This window comes from Gasterosteus aculeatus, chromosome 6 (assembly GCF_964276395.1).
Source record: "Gasterosteus aculeatus chromosome 6, fGasAcu3.hap1.1, whole genome shotgun sequence".
Lineage (NCBI taxonomy): Eukaryota > Metazoa > Chordata > Actinopteri > Perciformes > Gasterosteidae > Gasterosteus > Gasterosteus aculeatus.
This window is the reverse complement of record NC_135693.1, coordinates 11,367,325-11,382,025: the sequence shown is the minus strand read 5'-3', so window position 1 is coordinate 11,382,025 and position 14,701 is coordinate 11,367,325. Positions and strand designations below refer to the sequence as shown.

Here is a 14,701-nt window from a genome sequence, read left to right as displayed (position 1 = left end):
TCCGGAGGAACAGAGCCCCACCCTCCCCCATCACCCTGTGTAAATCCCCCGTCACTATTGTGGATTCCTTCCGTTTCCTGGGCTCCACCATCATCCAGGACCTAAAGTGGGAGCTAAACATCAGCTCCATCACCAAGAAGGCTCAGTAGAAGTGGTTCTTCCTGAGGCAGCTGAAGAAATTCAACCTGCCAAAGACGATGATGGTCCACTTCTACACGGCCATCATCGAGTCCATCCTCTGCTCCTCCATCACCGTCTGGTACGCTGCAGCCACAGCCAAGGACAAGGGCAGGCTGCAGCGTGTCATCCGCTCTGCAGAGAGGGTGATTGGCTGCAATCTGCCGTCCCTGCAGGACTTGTTCGCTTCTAGGACCCTGAAGTGGGCTAAAAAGATCGCGGCCGACCCCTCTCACCCCGGACAAAACCTGTTTGTGCCCCTTCCATCTGGCAGGAGGTTGAGGTCCATCAGGACTAAAACCTCCTGCCACATAAACAGTTTCTTCCCGTCGGCAGTCGGACTCATCAACAGAGCCGGCCCCCCACTGACTGACTCTGACATTCCACCGGTCACTTTCTTTCATACTGCACACGTCACTTTCACTTGTCACTTTTGTCACTTCCTGTTTGCTAGTGTACTTTATTTTTTAATTTTTAAGTATTTTTTAACTTTAACTTTTATTCTTTTATTTCAAACTAACCCATAGCCTTATTCTACCAACCCATAGCATCACATTGTTGGCAATAAATGTTTCCTGAAATTCACATCTAGGATGTTGTTGAAAATTTTTCGGTAAATAAGAATAAAGGCTCACAGTCAAATATGTCTTTCTCCGTTTATTTCCTTGCAAGGGAAAAAAGATCACCACAGCTACGTGCTCAGTAGACTACCACGAAGCTTCCTCCTCTCAGAACAGGGCCAGGCAGTTCTTATCCATACAGGTAGCCTCCAAACCAACTTGTTGTGTCTCTACAGCCAGGAGACTGGCATCTTATCAGTGTGAGACACTCCAGCTACAATTATTTTTCATAGCCACACCATCCCAGCACTTGCAATTTATAACCTTGTTCGTTCAATGAAACATTTTGAAGGGTTACATACATTTTTACCATTACAAGGATTAGTTAATTGACATAAAATGATGCATTCAGCAACAACGATGCATATTACAGCAGTAAATCTCCAAACACCTTGAAACAGACAGTATTTCCTATCTGTATCACTCAAATGGTCACACAATCTATGGTTGTCTCTTCAAAGTGTGTAGTTGCGTAAGTTATTATATCACGGAATTATTTTCACAAAGGACACAAGGCTGCTGCAATGTGCTTTTTTTTCAATGGAGACATTTGGATTGAAATTGCCCTTCTACCATCTATTTTGCACAACGTGGTGCTGCACAGAAGGTGCCCATAAAGACGGCCACATTTCAACACTGCAAAAGCCAGCTTAGGCTCCACGTTGCGAAGCGGAGGGCCGGCAACTCTCGAACAGTAAAATTCATAAATGAATGTGGGATGTTTATAATGTTTACTGCACTGCGGCTCCTGTTTTGAAGTCGGATCTTATCTTTAACTAATACATATGAGCCCTGCGAAAAATAACGTGGGTTGTCTTCACTCTGTTTTTCAAAGTGACGACTAGTGTGACTGCAGTACATTCCCAAGAGAGGTAGTTCAACATAGTGTCCCTCCCCACCTATTAGGACGTTAGATTTGGTCAACCAAATGACCAAATTGGGTTTAAGAAAGGATGATTGGTTGACGTAACCATCCGCTCATCGATGTAGATGTTTTTCCATGTGGGTGATCCCTGAATGAAACGGAAAAACTGCCTAGGAATTGTCTATTTTAAAGGCATGATGCATATGCTCCAGATCAAGATTGATGTTTTAATGAAATAAAATGGGAGGATGAGCTCTATGCAGGTGACCTCCAGGGAGGGAAGTAAAGGGGAAATGCATAAGATAAATTTGATGACTGAATGAAAAACCACTTCGGGGTTCTTTACACACTACCTGACATTTCCTCAGATGTTAGTAAAAGGACTGTCAAACAAAGTCAATACAAAGACTACTGTATGTATGATAAACAACATTCTAGGGTTGCTAAAGTACAGCCTCTCGTACCGTATTGCTTTAATAATGCACCCCCCGTGACTCACTCTCAACCAATCGGAACGCTGGATTTCATCCACCCGTATTATAAAATGAATTAATCCATTCATACTCCCACTCCACCTCTCACCCAGAGTCTAATAGATGTGGCCGCAAAAGCTGACTTGGTTTGTTTGGGACAAAATCAAATAAAAAAATTAAAAAAAATTGACAAGCACACAAGTATTCAAAATCATTGCAATGTTTGGACAACTATAACCTGAAAGTGCTTATAACAATGGAGTTTAAACATGTAAAGTTACATGCATGACGTTTAAAGGCTTCAAAACAAACAAGTAACTGCTGTTTTTATGCTGCTCAGAATGAACTTTCAAACCAACATTGACAAAAGGTCTTGAATGCTTTGAATAATCAAATGTAGTAAATGTAATTGGGAGGGTCCACCCCCCCCAAAAAAGTGAATTTGTGTTCTGTAGGTTTCCACTTTTCCTCTCGTTGCCTTTGCTTTCTCTGGACAGAGACCCGTAACCATGTCAAATTAGGTTAGTTTTAGGCACTCATGAGTTTGAATAAGTGACGGTACATGGACAGTACATGACCACGGAACACATTTTTGTGGTACTGTGTTGAAACGCCAGGTTTTGTTCATGTGGTATTCACGTTTTTTTGAAAATACCATTCCAGAGGTAAATTGATACCAGACACCAGTTCAACACGAACCGCAAACACAGAAAGCTGTTCGTGTGTATGAGTAAGTTGGTCTGCTTTGAAAGAGGAGATGACGTCATGGCTTAAAAATGTCAACAGAATCAACAAAGCTTTTTGTTGTAGCTGTGATCCATGTGTGCGTTCCATCCAGCCTTACCTTATTTACATGGTTGTAAATGTAACTTCTATTAGACTTATGTCTAGTCTTTCCAGGTCCATGGGGGATCTTTCAAACTGAATACTTGGAAGCACACTATTCAAAATCATTGCATTGTTTGTTTGGACAACTATAACCTAAAAGTCCTAAAAGTGCTTAGAATAATGAGTTTGAACATGTAAAGTTACATGCATGACGTTCAAAGGGTTCAAAAAGTGGAAATCTGCTTTACTAACTGCTTTTTTCATGCTGCTCAGAATTAACTTTCAAACCAACATCATCAAAAGGTCTTGAATGCTTTGAATAATCAAATATAGTAAATGGAACAACATGTCTGGTCAGTGAGAAATAGAACTTTGAGATGGGAATATTCTTTCATTGTAAAAGCTGTATGTGTTTTATTTAATGAACCTCATCAAGGTATATTAGGAGACACTAACTGACCTGGAGCTGTCCATGATGCTGTGCAGGCGGTGGGCAATGGTGAGGACAGTACAGTGTGAAAACTCTTTGCGGATGGTGTTCTGAATGAGGTCGTCTGTCTCCAGGTCCACAGCTGCTGTCGATGCGTGTCCTCCTCAGCAGCGCCCGCGCCAGACACAGCAGCTGCTTCTGTCCAACACTGAAAAAAGAGCCACACCGGGGGTCAGAACCTTTATTTTCCAAAAAATATTAGACATACAAGGAATTTGACTTGACGGTTGGTGCAAGACAATTGAACACAAGACAGATAAGACAACATTGTGCAATAGGAATTTAAATTTTAAAATAAAAATTAAAAAAAAAAAGTTTAAAAAGTTAAAAAGTAAGTAAAAGTGCACCAGCGAACAGAAAGTGACAAGTGTATGTGTATGTGCATGTGAAGTGTGATGGAAGTGACCGGTGCAGAGGGATGTCAGAGTCAGTCAGTGGGGGACCGGGCTCTGTTGATGAGTCCGACTTCCGACGGGAAGAAACTGTTCGTGTGGCGGGAGGTCTTAGTCCTGATGGACCTCAGCAGGAAGGAATCCACAGCAGTGACGGGGGAGTCACACAGGACGATGGGGGAATGATGGGACTGCGTTCGTCCTCAAATCTACAACCATCTCCACTGTCTTCAGAGCGTTGAGCTCCAAGTTGCTTTGGCTGCACCACGTCACCAGATGGTCGGACTCGCCAGTAGGCAGACTCATTGCCACCAGAGATCAGTCCAATGAGGGTGGTGCCATCCGCAAACCTCAGGGGCTTGACGGACTGGTGGCTAGAAGAGCTGCTGTTGGTGTACAGGGAGAAGAGCAGAGGGGAAAGAACGTAGCCTTGGGGGGAACCGGTGCTGATGGTCCGAGAGGCTGAGACATGTTTCCCCAGCTTCACGTGCTGCTTCCTGCCAGATGTCTGTGATTCACTTGCAGGTGGAGTTTGAGAGAGTTTCTTCTGCAGCAGAGACGGGATGATGGTGTTGAAAGCAGAGCTGAGGTCCACAAACCAGATCCTGGCGTAGGTTCCTGGGGAGTGCAGATACTGGAGGGCCATGTTGACAGCATCGTCTACAGACCTGTTGGCTCCGTAGGCGAACTGCAGGTGGTCCAGGAGGGGGTTGGTGGGGGTTTTCAGGTGGGATAGGACTATCCATTCAAAGGACTTCATGGCTACAGAGATCAGGGCGACGAGCCTCTAGTTATTAAGTCTTGTGAATACCCGTGAATAAAAGAAATACACTTGAGTTGATTCTGTGCAATTTACCCGTGGGTTAACTGTGTGTGTACTTTTTTTAACCCAACTAAAAGTAAAAGGCTTTGTACTCACTGAAAAAATAGTTTTCAGAAGAGTACGATTTATTTTCGATTTCCAGTGCGGCCGACTATACCAATCTGGTAGCAGGGGGACACAGAAAATAATTGTTCACATAAAACATAAAAAAACAAAGAAACAAAAGTGGTACAACTCTATTAGCATTTTAAACCCCATCCAAACCAAAATATAAATCTAAAAACTGTGCCAATGCACCTCTCATACAGTTTAAAAACACTAGTCTGTTTCTACAGGCAGAAGAGTGTTTTATAATTCTATAAAAACTGATATTCAAGGCAGAACTGTAATTTGAGGCTTTTTCACATGAATGGCAGGTGGCCTTTATAAAACCCGCTACAGAGCCTTTTATAGCTTTTTAGAAACATCGGTAGTGTTTCTTGGAGTGGGTCTAACTGTAGCTGTCTTATAAAACAGGCCCATCAGTGAAAACATGCCAGCGAGGGAAAGGAACTAGGACACAGGATGAAAACCCTTATGAGGGACCATGACTATAGCATGATTATATCCTCTCTGGCTTGTTGCAGGCACTGCCATAACATCAGAGGCTGTATGTTGTTAGCTGTGCATGTTTGCACACTGCAGACAATAACACAGTGAATGATGAGGAATTCAAGATTTCAAACAACCAATAAAGCAAAAGAAAAATGAAAAAAAAAATGAAAATAGGTCAAAAATCCTGCAAAGAAAAGCAACTGAGAGCAGGCAGGAGGAAAGATGATGAAGAAGATGAAAAAAGCACAAAAGGTGAAGGTACTCAAAATGAGGTGCTTTTTAGTTTCTAGTCAAGGTCTTAAATTTGACACTGCGCTGTTTTTCTAATGTCAAATTTGTAACGCTTTGAATTTTCAGAAGTTGAGGATTGATGCAAATTCTAAACATTATCTACATACTGTAACTAAACAGAATCAGCTGTTTAATATTATACTATGGTATTGCTCTAAATACATATTTGAAATATTTCAAAGAATATTGATAGAATAGTATTGTATTAAACACTGTTCAATTTAAAATGTACCCTCTGATAAATCCTACAGGCTTGTTGCAGAGACATGCACACACACACACACACACACCTTCTCCGTGCTGTTGATGTCACAGGTGATTCCATGAAGCACCAGGTCGGTAGTTGCGAAAATGGTGGAGCAGTTCAGGCGCCTGTCTAATCCAGACCAGAGCTACGGATATGGACATATTAAAAGTCAAGGAAAAAACAAAAGCTCCAATTTAACACCATCCAGAGATAAAAAAGCTCTCAATACAACAGACCTCGTTCTCCAGCCCACTGTATTCGCTCACTCTCTCCACGGCAACGATGTTGTTTTCCAGCTCTGATGTCATCCTCACCAACCAGTTGAGGGTCTGGGTCACCTGCAAAGGAAATAGATCCCATCGCGTTGTTAGAATTACTATACCACCAAAAATGTATTTCTGTATTTATTTATTTTAAAAACAATTTAATAAAAAATACATTATAGATCATATAGTTCTATACCTGGGTTCAAAAGCAAATAAAAGGATACACACATAGGACAATACAGGTGGAGAAGAACAAGTGAGTCTTAAGAGTAGAGAGGAAAACAGTGAGTTGTTGGCGTCTGACCTGTTCGACACTATCCACGGGTAGAGGCTCTTGAGGTTTTCATCAATAATTGTTTCATTGTGTTTAAGAAACCTTTCTTGATGTCCGTAGGCTCTTATCACTGACAGACCCGACACAGTCTCACTGAAGTGTGAGTATATCGGAGAGCGAGACACTGAGTCCAGCCGACGCAACTGCCTGGAAGTCGCCACGTAGAAGCGCTGAGTGTGTAGAGGGAGAAAGGAATCAACAGGAAACATTGGATGGTTTCATTTATGGATGGAGACCTATTTTAAACAAGGTGTTTACAGCGTATGGCTGTATTTATTCCCAGAAGAAAAATGTATGCTTTATTTGTGCAAAACACAATCTTTAGTTAGATACGCTTTCTCTTCTTCAATCTCATTTCTGTGGTCGTGTTTCTACTACGTTTGTCAGCTTACCTGTACAAAGTAATAGAGCACGGTCAGAGGAATAATGACGATGGTGAAGAAAGGAGTGGCCAGACAGATTACAAACAGCGTTCCCAGCACGCCGAGCAGACACAGGAGCCAGGAGCGGAAGGACTGTGGAATGGCTTCATCCACTGTGAAAATGTCCTTTAAAACAAGTGATGGAAAAGTTAGACATCATTGAAATGTTCGGAAACCCTTTCAATGATGGCAATACTTATAATGCGTAATTCAAACATACTTAAATTCTTTAAAATCTGCTTAAAGCTTAACGACTCACAAGCATATATAACAAAAATTGGTCAATAGGTCTATGCTCTAGGAAATAAATACTTAAAGCACCCACGGACCACTTGGAGTAAGTTATAATCACACTATTATGCATTATAACAGGGATTGTAATGCGATACGGGCATGGCCCACATAAAAAGTTATTACGGTGCACCCAGAGAAAAAGAAAATATCAATGGATCAAGAGGTGTTCCTTAAGATCTGTGGAATTGGAGTTTGGCCAGCACACATTTGAATTAAATGGAGAATCACATAGGATAAAAATGAGATGGCTTCAAGTGCCTCCACTTTTTTCCCTTTTCACTAGGAGCCACGGAGTCTCCATGGCAATACATTTTGAGTGCCAAGTTGATATTTTTTTACAGTAGCAAAACAGCCGCAGTCCAGTGGATTTTTCTGTCATATCAGGCCTACAACTGAGATGACTTCATGCAAACCAACTGAAATTACAAGGGTAAGAAGAAATGTCCGTACAATAGAAAGAAAAAGGGAAAAAAGTGATGAATTTTTAGTTCAGTCAAATGATGAATTCTACCTTTGCGAAGCGGTTGACCACTCTTCCAATAGGTGTGGTGTCGAAGAATACCATGGGACCCCGAAGTATGTTGTTAAGCAGCCTTGAATGCAGTGAAGTAAACCAGAAAGACCATGACAGTGTATCCCCAGCCCATGGCACGCAGGTACTCCAGGTACACTGAGAACTTCCTCTGGACACAAAAGAGAGAAAACCGGCTGAGAAAAATGATCTATTTTTGTATCATTTGTGCTAATGAGAAACAGAACTTGTATTACCTTTCCTGTTTCCATAGCTTCCTTCTCTATCAGCCTCTGGCCTTTCTTTAAATCACTGACATCGTCTGATTTTTTCAGAGAGCTATTTGTTCTTAGTCTGACACTGGAGAAAATAAAAATGCCAAATAAGTAAAGAAAACAAACACATACTTTGTGAGTGCATGAGAACAACAAGTGCTGTGGGAGATACAATTTGGACATGAGATCTTGTAATTGCAGAGACTTGCTCATGTTTTCTACCAGAAGTCCACTGCCCTCACATTAATCCTCACTCGGTCATACAAGCTGTCTCCTGTCGCCCACCAATTTGTTTCTTTGCTCTGACCTGCCCTGGCGCTGGCTGCGACGGATGCTGTTCTCTCTCTTGAGCGTAAGAGAAACGGTATCCTCCAGAGGAGAGTCGGGTAGCGTTTCCTCTCTTTCGGGTATGAGCTCCACATCTGCGACGTCCTCGTAATGATCTGAATGAATAAGTTCACACGTCATACACATTTCTTAAATTTTCTAATCACATTAACTCATCAATACATTCAAGCAACAGTTTACTTTTGTCGTTCACAAAATGGTTACACTCAAATTGCAGTGAAAGAAATGTGTAATTACTTGACTCTGAAGGGGTCTGTTTTCTTTGATCTTTTGCATATGTGTCCAGAAATTCAGAAAAGGCTCCCCTGCTAGCTCGAAGGCTGTTGTAGGATCCAACCTCAGAAACCTCTCCATTCACCAAGACCACTATTTCATCTACGTATGGCAGGAAGCTCACTCCGTGAGTCACCAGGATCCGAGTCTGTACAAACAAATACCTCAAATGTGAAATCATAATTTACTCATGACAGTAAAACAAAATATTCAAGAATATGGAAACGACTGTAAATGCACACATTCACATTTGTATCATAATTACTTCCCTTATTCACATCGTACACTGTCTATTACAAATACTACCACACATATATCACGTTCCTTCAATTAAACAACATTGAAATAAGAGTTATTTCCATGTATTCGTGATCAATGCATAATGTGAGCTCAGCACAAACCTTGTCTTTTAGTAGCCCATTGGGTCCAATTACTTCATCGAACAGATGCTTTCCTACGTGAGAATCTACAGCTGACAATGGGTCATCTAATAAATAAATGTCAGCCTGACTGTATTGTGATGTCATGAGAGGCAGCGCCGCTCTCAACGGGGTGGTTCAAGTATTGCGAGGACACCAGGTTCAAAATGTAAACAAAGGTTTAATTCACATCCTTCGGTTTAAACACTAAACAGGAGTCAAAAAGGTGTAGGTGTAGGAGAGATATCTATCTATGTGTATTTGTGTTTGTGTTCTCTATCCTGGAATCTTACTTTCTCTCCAATCTCCGTGAGGTCACCACCCTGCAGCAGCTCCAGGTCAGGAGCCAAGGCACAGGCCTGGATGACCCCCTGGAACCTCCTGTCCTCATGGGAGGAGCCAAACAGGATGTTATCCCTCAGTGTGGCGTTTTGGATCCAGGTTTGTTGTGGAACAAAGGCGAGGGAACCCTGGACATAAACACAATAACAGTCAGACATGGAACTCTTCCTGAACACACTGTTGTCCAGCCCCCGATGCTCTCAATTCAAAGGCCAAAAACAAATAAATACACTATACTATTGTTTTACATTGACTCAGTTATTTAACATAAGGTAATACTCCTGCATTGTTTTGTTTTTAGACTCTGATGTAAACACATTTCAATATAAGAATCCTACTTTGATCACATCAATGCACAACTTTGAAGTGGACTTGAAAAGGGGGTTTCTCAATTATTATTATTTACATCCTGAATTACATTATCCTGAATTACATTATCAAGAGAACATGGAACATGGACTCAGATGAATTTGTTTTTCTCAAATTGTGTTTTGGTTCCATTGTAGTGTATTTTGTTGTAAATATAGATCTAGATAGATAGAGAGATATAACTTGCGGGTTATACACCTTTAAGGCGATTGTATTTTAATCATTGATGATTGTTACTACTGCTGTGCAGAGCTATTGTACATTGTTAATCATCAAATTGGTTGGTTTTCTATGTGATGTAACCCTTCGAGACAAACGGAAATAAACCCATGAAAATCTGATGGTATGATGTTGGTCAGATGATGGTCAGCCCTAAAATGAATTTTTTAAACATACAATCCCGCTAAACACGCTTCAGTATTATTGCTTGACAGATATGAAGACACAGATATAAGGTGTTACCTGAATGTTGATAAATCCTTTGTTGCTGTACATCTCTCCAAGCAGGGCTGACATGAGCGAGGACTTTCCTGAGCCTACAGCTCCCACTACTGCTACCAGCTTACCTGGCTTTATATCCAAGGAAATACTGGCAAACATGCATCAAATAAATATGATTAACATTCAAAAAAAGAGTTTGGACGAATAGAATGTTTAGCAGCCATACAGTGTCCTATCCAAATGTGCAATATTGTGCTTGACACAACAAACTTACTTTTTCAGCAGAGGCTCTGCTTCTCTTTCCCAAGCAAAGGAACCATCACATATGGTGATAGCAGAATGTAGCAGGTGAACAAAGAGTGAAATAAATTTGCTCGCATGGCTTCTCCTACCACAGCTATGCCGATGACACCCTGATGACAACTAATTCTCTCTTTCCCTCACTCGGCCTGTCTGACTGACATCTCTGAGTGGATGTCCACCCACCATCTTAAAATTGACTCTGACAAGACTGAACTACTTCTTTTTGCTAGAAAAAATTCTCCTACACAGGATCTGACTGTTAACTTTGGCAACTCTGTGTTAAAGCCGAGGTTGACTGCCAGTGGCAGTCTGCCCGCATCCAGTTCAAAACATTGGTACTCCTGTACCACACTGTGAATGGATCGGGTCCAGTCTACATCCAGGACATGGTCAAACTCTACATTCCAACCCGCACACTCCACTCTGCATCTGTCAAACTGCTTGTAATAAATAAAACTAACAGCTTGTAGCGCTTGAAATTGTACTTATAATGGCTCATTTCAACTATTCAACTATAGCAAGATGTAGATCGGCTTATTTAATGAAATTGCACTTCTTTGTTTCTTGTTCTCATGAGTTTGTATCCTTATGGTTGAAATGGACTTATTGTGAGTCGCTTTGGATAAAAGGATCAGCTAAATTACATGTAATGTGTGTGTGTACCGGTCGTTGTTTTTCCTTACTTGCACGATGGCAGCGATGAGCATGCACAGCATGGTCAGTGGAAATCGAAGGATGTTGAATAGGGAGATGGAAGTGAAAGCTTTCTCAGCGGTCAGCACGTTGTCTGGGCTTACGCCTACAAAAACTGCAAATGTGGCCAGAGAAACCTTGCAAATAAAAAGACGGAATTATATTTTCTTTTCCATAAGACCTTATCGCCTTTTTGCAAAGCTCCTTAACAGATGAAGGTGGAAACAGACGTCAAGTAGGACAATTTCCTCATGACTTTCAGTTCTTCCCCCCTGATGCCGTCAACCTGTGCCTGGAATGATGTCTCCCACGCATACAGCTTCAGAATCTGGTGGCAGACGAGAAGGCAAAGAGGGGGACACATTGAACCAAGTGTGAGGGAGCAGTAGTCAATGTAGGGGCTGTAGGAAAGAAGCACTTAGGAATAACATTCAAGCCTTTTAGCGAGTAATAACATCCCTCCATCTGAGGAAGGCCTTCACTAGAGTCCCCAGTCGGGCTCAATTGTTTAACTCGGAATGGAGGCAGAGGTGGTGTTCTTACACCAACCACCACCAACTCACCTTGATCCCATTAAGGATTTCATTCATTATCTTCAGTCGCTTGTCTTTGAACTTCATGTTCTCTATCTGAAAAGAAGATGACATGTAACTCAGCAGCTATTCAATTCTTATTAGAATGATTAATAAATCTCCAGGCAGGAGTAGGGATCATTTCAAGCATCACATGTAAAAACACCACCTATGTGGTGAAAGCAGGGAAAGACATTAAGAGCCATAGTTGCAGTAAAGGTCAGACTAAGGTGTTTGCATCGATGATTACGTGGCTGTTGGAGGTGAGACAGTGGCTGACCAAGCACTTGTTAAAAAAAGAATTGTATCTGGGGTTTCAGTGGTCTCTTCTCTAAATAATCAGTATATCAAAAACTCATAAGGTTCAACAGGGTTTCTTAAGTGCTAAATATTCAGAACATTTCTGCACAAAGCACTAAAAGAACTTGTGACCCAGTAAACAAATATATCACATTTGTAAAAAGGTTTCCGGGTATAGCTGAAAGGGTAAAAACGTGATTTATTAAAACACCAATATTACATGTTTGCAAAGACTAAGTCAGAAATTGCTTTGTGTCCTCTGGCCTTCTAAGCTATGCTCATAGTTCAACATCTATTTGGAAGTTTTTTCATGTTGGGGTCATTATTGCTGAACAGCAGGAAGCAGGACACTATATTAGTTTCCGATGAGCAGGTTTTGGTTTGGTGTTCTGTTCTGTCTTTTTTGTTTCTCATCTGCAGCAAAATAGTTTCAAATCACTATCAATAAAAAGCTGCAGGAAACCTGGAAACATATAAGTGCCTGAGAGAGGTTGTTCTTTGTTAAAACTCGACTCACTTTAGGAGTTGAGGACTGACAAAAGCCAGCAGGTCCGTCAGAAGTTTGAACAAAGCAGATTCAAACAGCACCCCTTTAAAGGTCTTGTAGATGGTGGAAATCAGCCATGAATTGGGGTGGTCTTTTTCCTCTTTCTTTTTGTCCTTTTTGTTCTTCTTTTCATCTCCTTTTGTTCCCTTTTCCTCCTGAAGAAAAAAAACGTTTTGAAGTGCGGATCAATACATCTGGACCACCTGAATCAATAGCAGTACTGAAAGGTGCAATAGAATGTGATGTTCATGTGTGTCGAGCTATTCTCTCTGCACATTCCTACCATCATCAGCACATCATGACTGATGCCTTTCCCCAGATTGTTGGAGAGGCCATTTTGAAAGGCCTCCTCTGGGGATTTCTCTTTGCTCGTTTCCCGTTGCTTTTTCAACTTGTTTTGGAACCGGACCCGAGCAGCACGCAGCTCTGACTCCATGGAATACTGAAAGCGCTGGTTGATGAGAGCGGTGCTTTCTGCGTCGCTCAGCTCCCACATGTCCTCCTGGACCAGGGGCCGCTTGTACTGTTAGGGATTTAAGTCAGAAGTGCTCCCCTAGTCAGGGAAGTTATAGTATGTGTAATAATGTTTAGTGTTAGAATTATAGTTTGTGTGTTATTAGATATTAGTTATTACATTAACATATTAGAAGAAGTGAATGCAATTTGAATCAAACACAATTCATAGTCATTAAAATCATATAAACACTGCACACATTAACCTTCTGTCACAATGTGATGTTAAAACCTGGGGACGGATGCTAATTGCCGTACAAAGACTCAACCTGCGCAAGCGCGAGACAGAAGATCCAGTGTGAAGCACTGCCTCTGGCGGTCATCCAGGATTCATAGAACCGTAGTTACATACGGAGCTTTCAATTTATTGTGTAGTAATTAATTTACATGGTTGCATGGTAATATGTCTTACTCATTGGGTGGCAAACCCAGAGGATAGCCTTGGACAAGTGAGGACAATCCATTAGTATACAAAGAAAAGCTAAATATAACTGAATTTGATAACATGACCTTCTGTACTAGTGAGATCATAGCCTGTTAGCGAAGTCTTAATACGTTTTGCACTGTAGTCCAGTTATTTTCTTAACAGGGATTTACACTAAAGCTGTCTATACCTAAAGCCACATCCCAATTCATTAGATGATTTCTCGCATCATTTTCCATAATTGTTATTCTAATGTGTATGTATTAGTTACCTGTTACATTAATTTAGAAGAAAGTAGAGAAATAATTTAAACTTGGATTTTGACAAAATGCGTTAAGAGATCGCTCATCTTTAACACAGAACTACAATGCTGTCTAATGTGTATATTTGACTTGAAAGATAATAGACCCCATACTTCTTTTACAAGAAGTAAGTTTTGTGAAGTAACTGAATAACCTGACTCCGATAAACCTTGGTCAGGTGTTCATCATTCCAAGTTCAATATTTTTCTTAGTCATTCAGATGACCCCACAAAGCTGGCTTTTGAATCAACCCCATGATATTTACCTTGATGGGATCAAAGGTCTGTTTCATGCTTCACCGTGTTGTAACATGTTACTGGGTTGCAGTTTAGTTGTAATGCCACGAGAGTCCCGGGGGTTGGAAAGGATGTCATGTTGTTGTTGTTGTTTTTTACAAAAATTGACAAAGCAAATTCAAATTCATGATGGGAAAAAATTTAACGATTAAGTATCGTATCCAAGTGATATTGAAAATGCTGATGTGTCTATTATGACATTGTATTTTACATTGTATTTTACTGTAATGTCAGTGCCCTTTATTGTCGAATTGATCCACATCGTAAGTTCACTGACTATAATCTTTCTTACATCTGTAGCGTTAGATATGAATGAAACCTAAGATAGTAACATCACTCAAAACTCCTAAAACCCATGATTAATAATTTCAACGAGTCTAGATGAAGCATGTATATGAATATGGAATATGTTCCATATGGAATATGGAAAAGCAGACCACTTCTGCTTTTCCATATTCTTTGTTTAGTCACTTTTTTAGACACACAGAACGATAGTATAACATGAAAATAAATATGTCACCTACATGGTGCAGTGGAAATTAGTGCATAATATCCTTGTGAGAAATTCCCTCGACACATGGCAACTTGAAAACATTCTGCTCTAATGGCGGCTGCAGCACTGCTCAGTCCTGTTGCATTAAAAACACAATAATTTCA

At 40.9% G+C, this 14,701-nt stretch overlaps 1 protein-coding gene and 1 pseudogene across 3 annotated transcripts; both read right to left on the bottom strand.

Annotated features, from left to right (window-relative positions):
* Positions 1–4,772: 4,772 nt before the first annotated feature.
* LOC120820196 (ATP-binding cassette sub-family C member 2-like) lies at positions 4,773–10,378 on the bottom strand (annotated as a pseudogene). The gene is made up of 11 exons (XR_013468015.1): positions 10,116–10,378; positions 9,236–9,412; positions 8,488–8,671; positions 8,210–8,345; positions 7,885–7,987; positions 7,628–7,799; positions 6,793–6,948; positions 6,295–6,570; positions 5,954–6,198; positions 5,844–5,892; positions 4,773–4,829 (listed from the first exon to the last, which is right to left on the bottom strand). The product of XR_013468015.1 is annotated as an ATP-binding cassette sub-family C member 2-like (transcript).
* Positions 10,379–11,280: 902 nt separating this feature from the next.
* Positions 11,281–14,675, bottom strand: LOC144383013 (ATP-binding cassette sub-family C member 2-like). Of its 2 annotated transcripts, none has more exons than XM_078105004.1 (5): positions 14,569–14,675; positions 12,793–13,032; positions 12,480–12,664; positions 11,654–11,719; positions 11,281–11,418 (listed from the first exon to the last, which is right to left on the bottom strand). In XM_078105004.1, exons 2-4 carry the CDS (start codon positions 13,003–13,005, stop codon positions 11,716–11,718), a joined length of 402 nt encoding a protein of 133 aa, XP_077961130.1. In that variant the 5' UTR covers positions 13,006–13,032; positions 14,569–14,675; the 3' UTR covers positions 11,281–11,418; positions 11,654–11,715. The 2 variants fall into 2 exon arrangements, with proteins under 2 accessions (XP_077961130.1, XP_077961129.1); XM_078105003.1 differs by lacking the exon at positions 14,569–14,675 and adding an exon at positions 14,014–14,113.
* Positions 14,676–14,701: the final 26 nt, after the last annotated feature.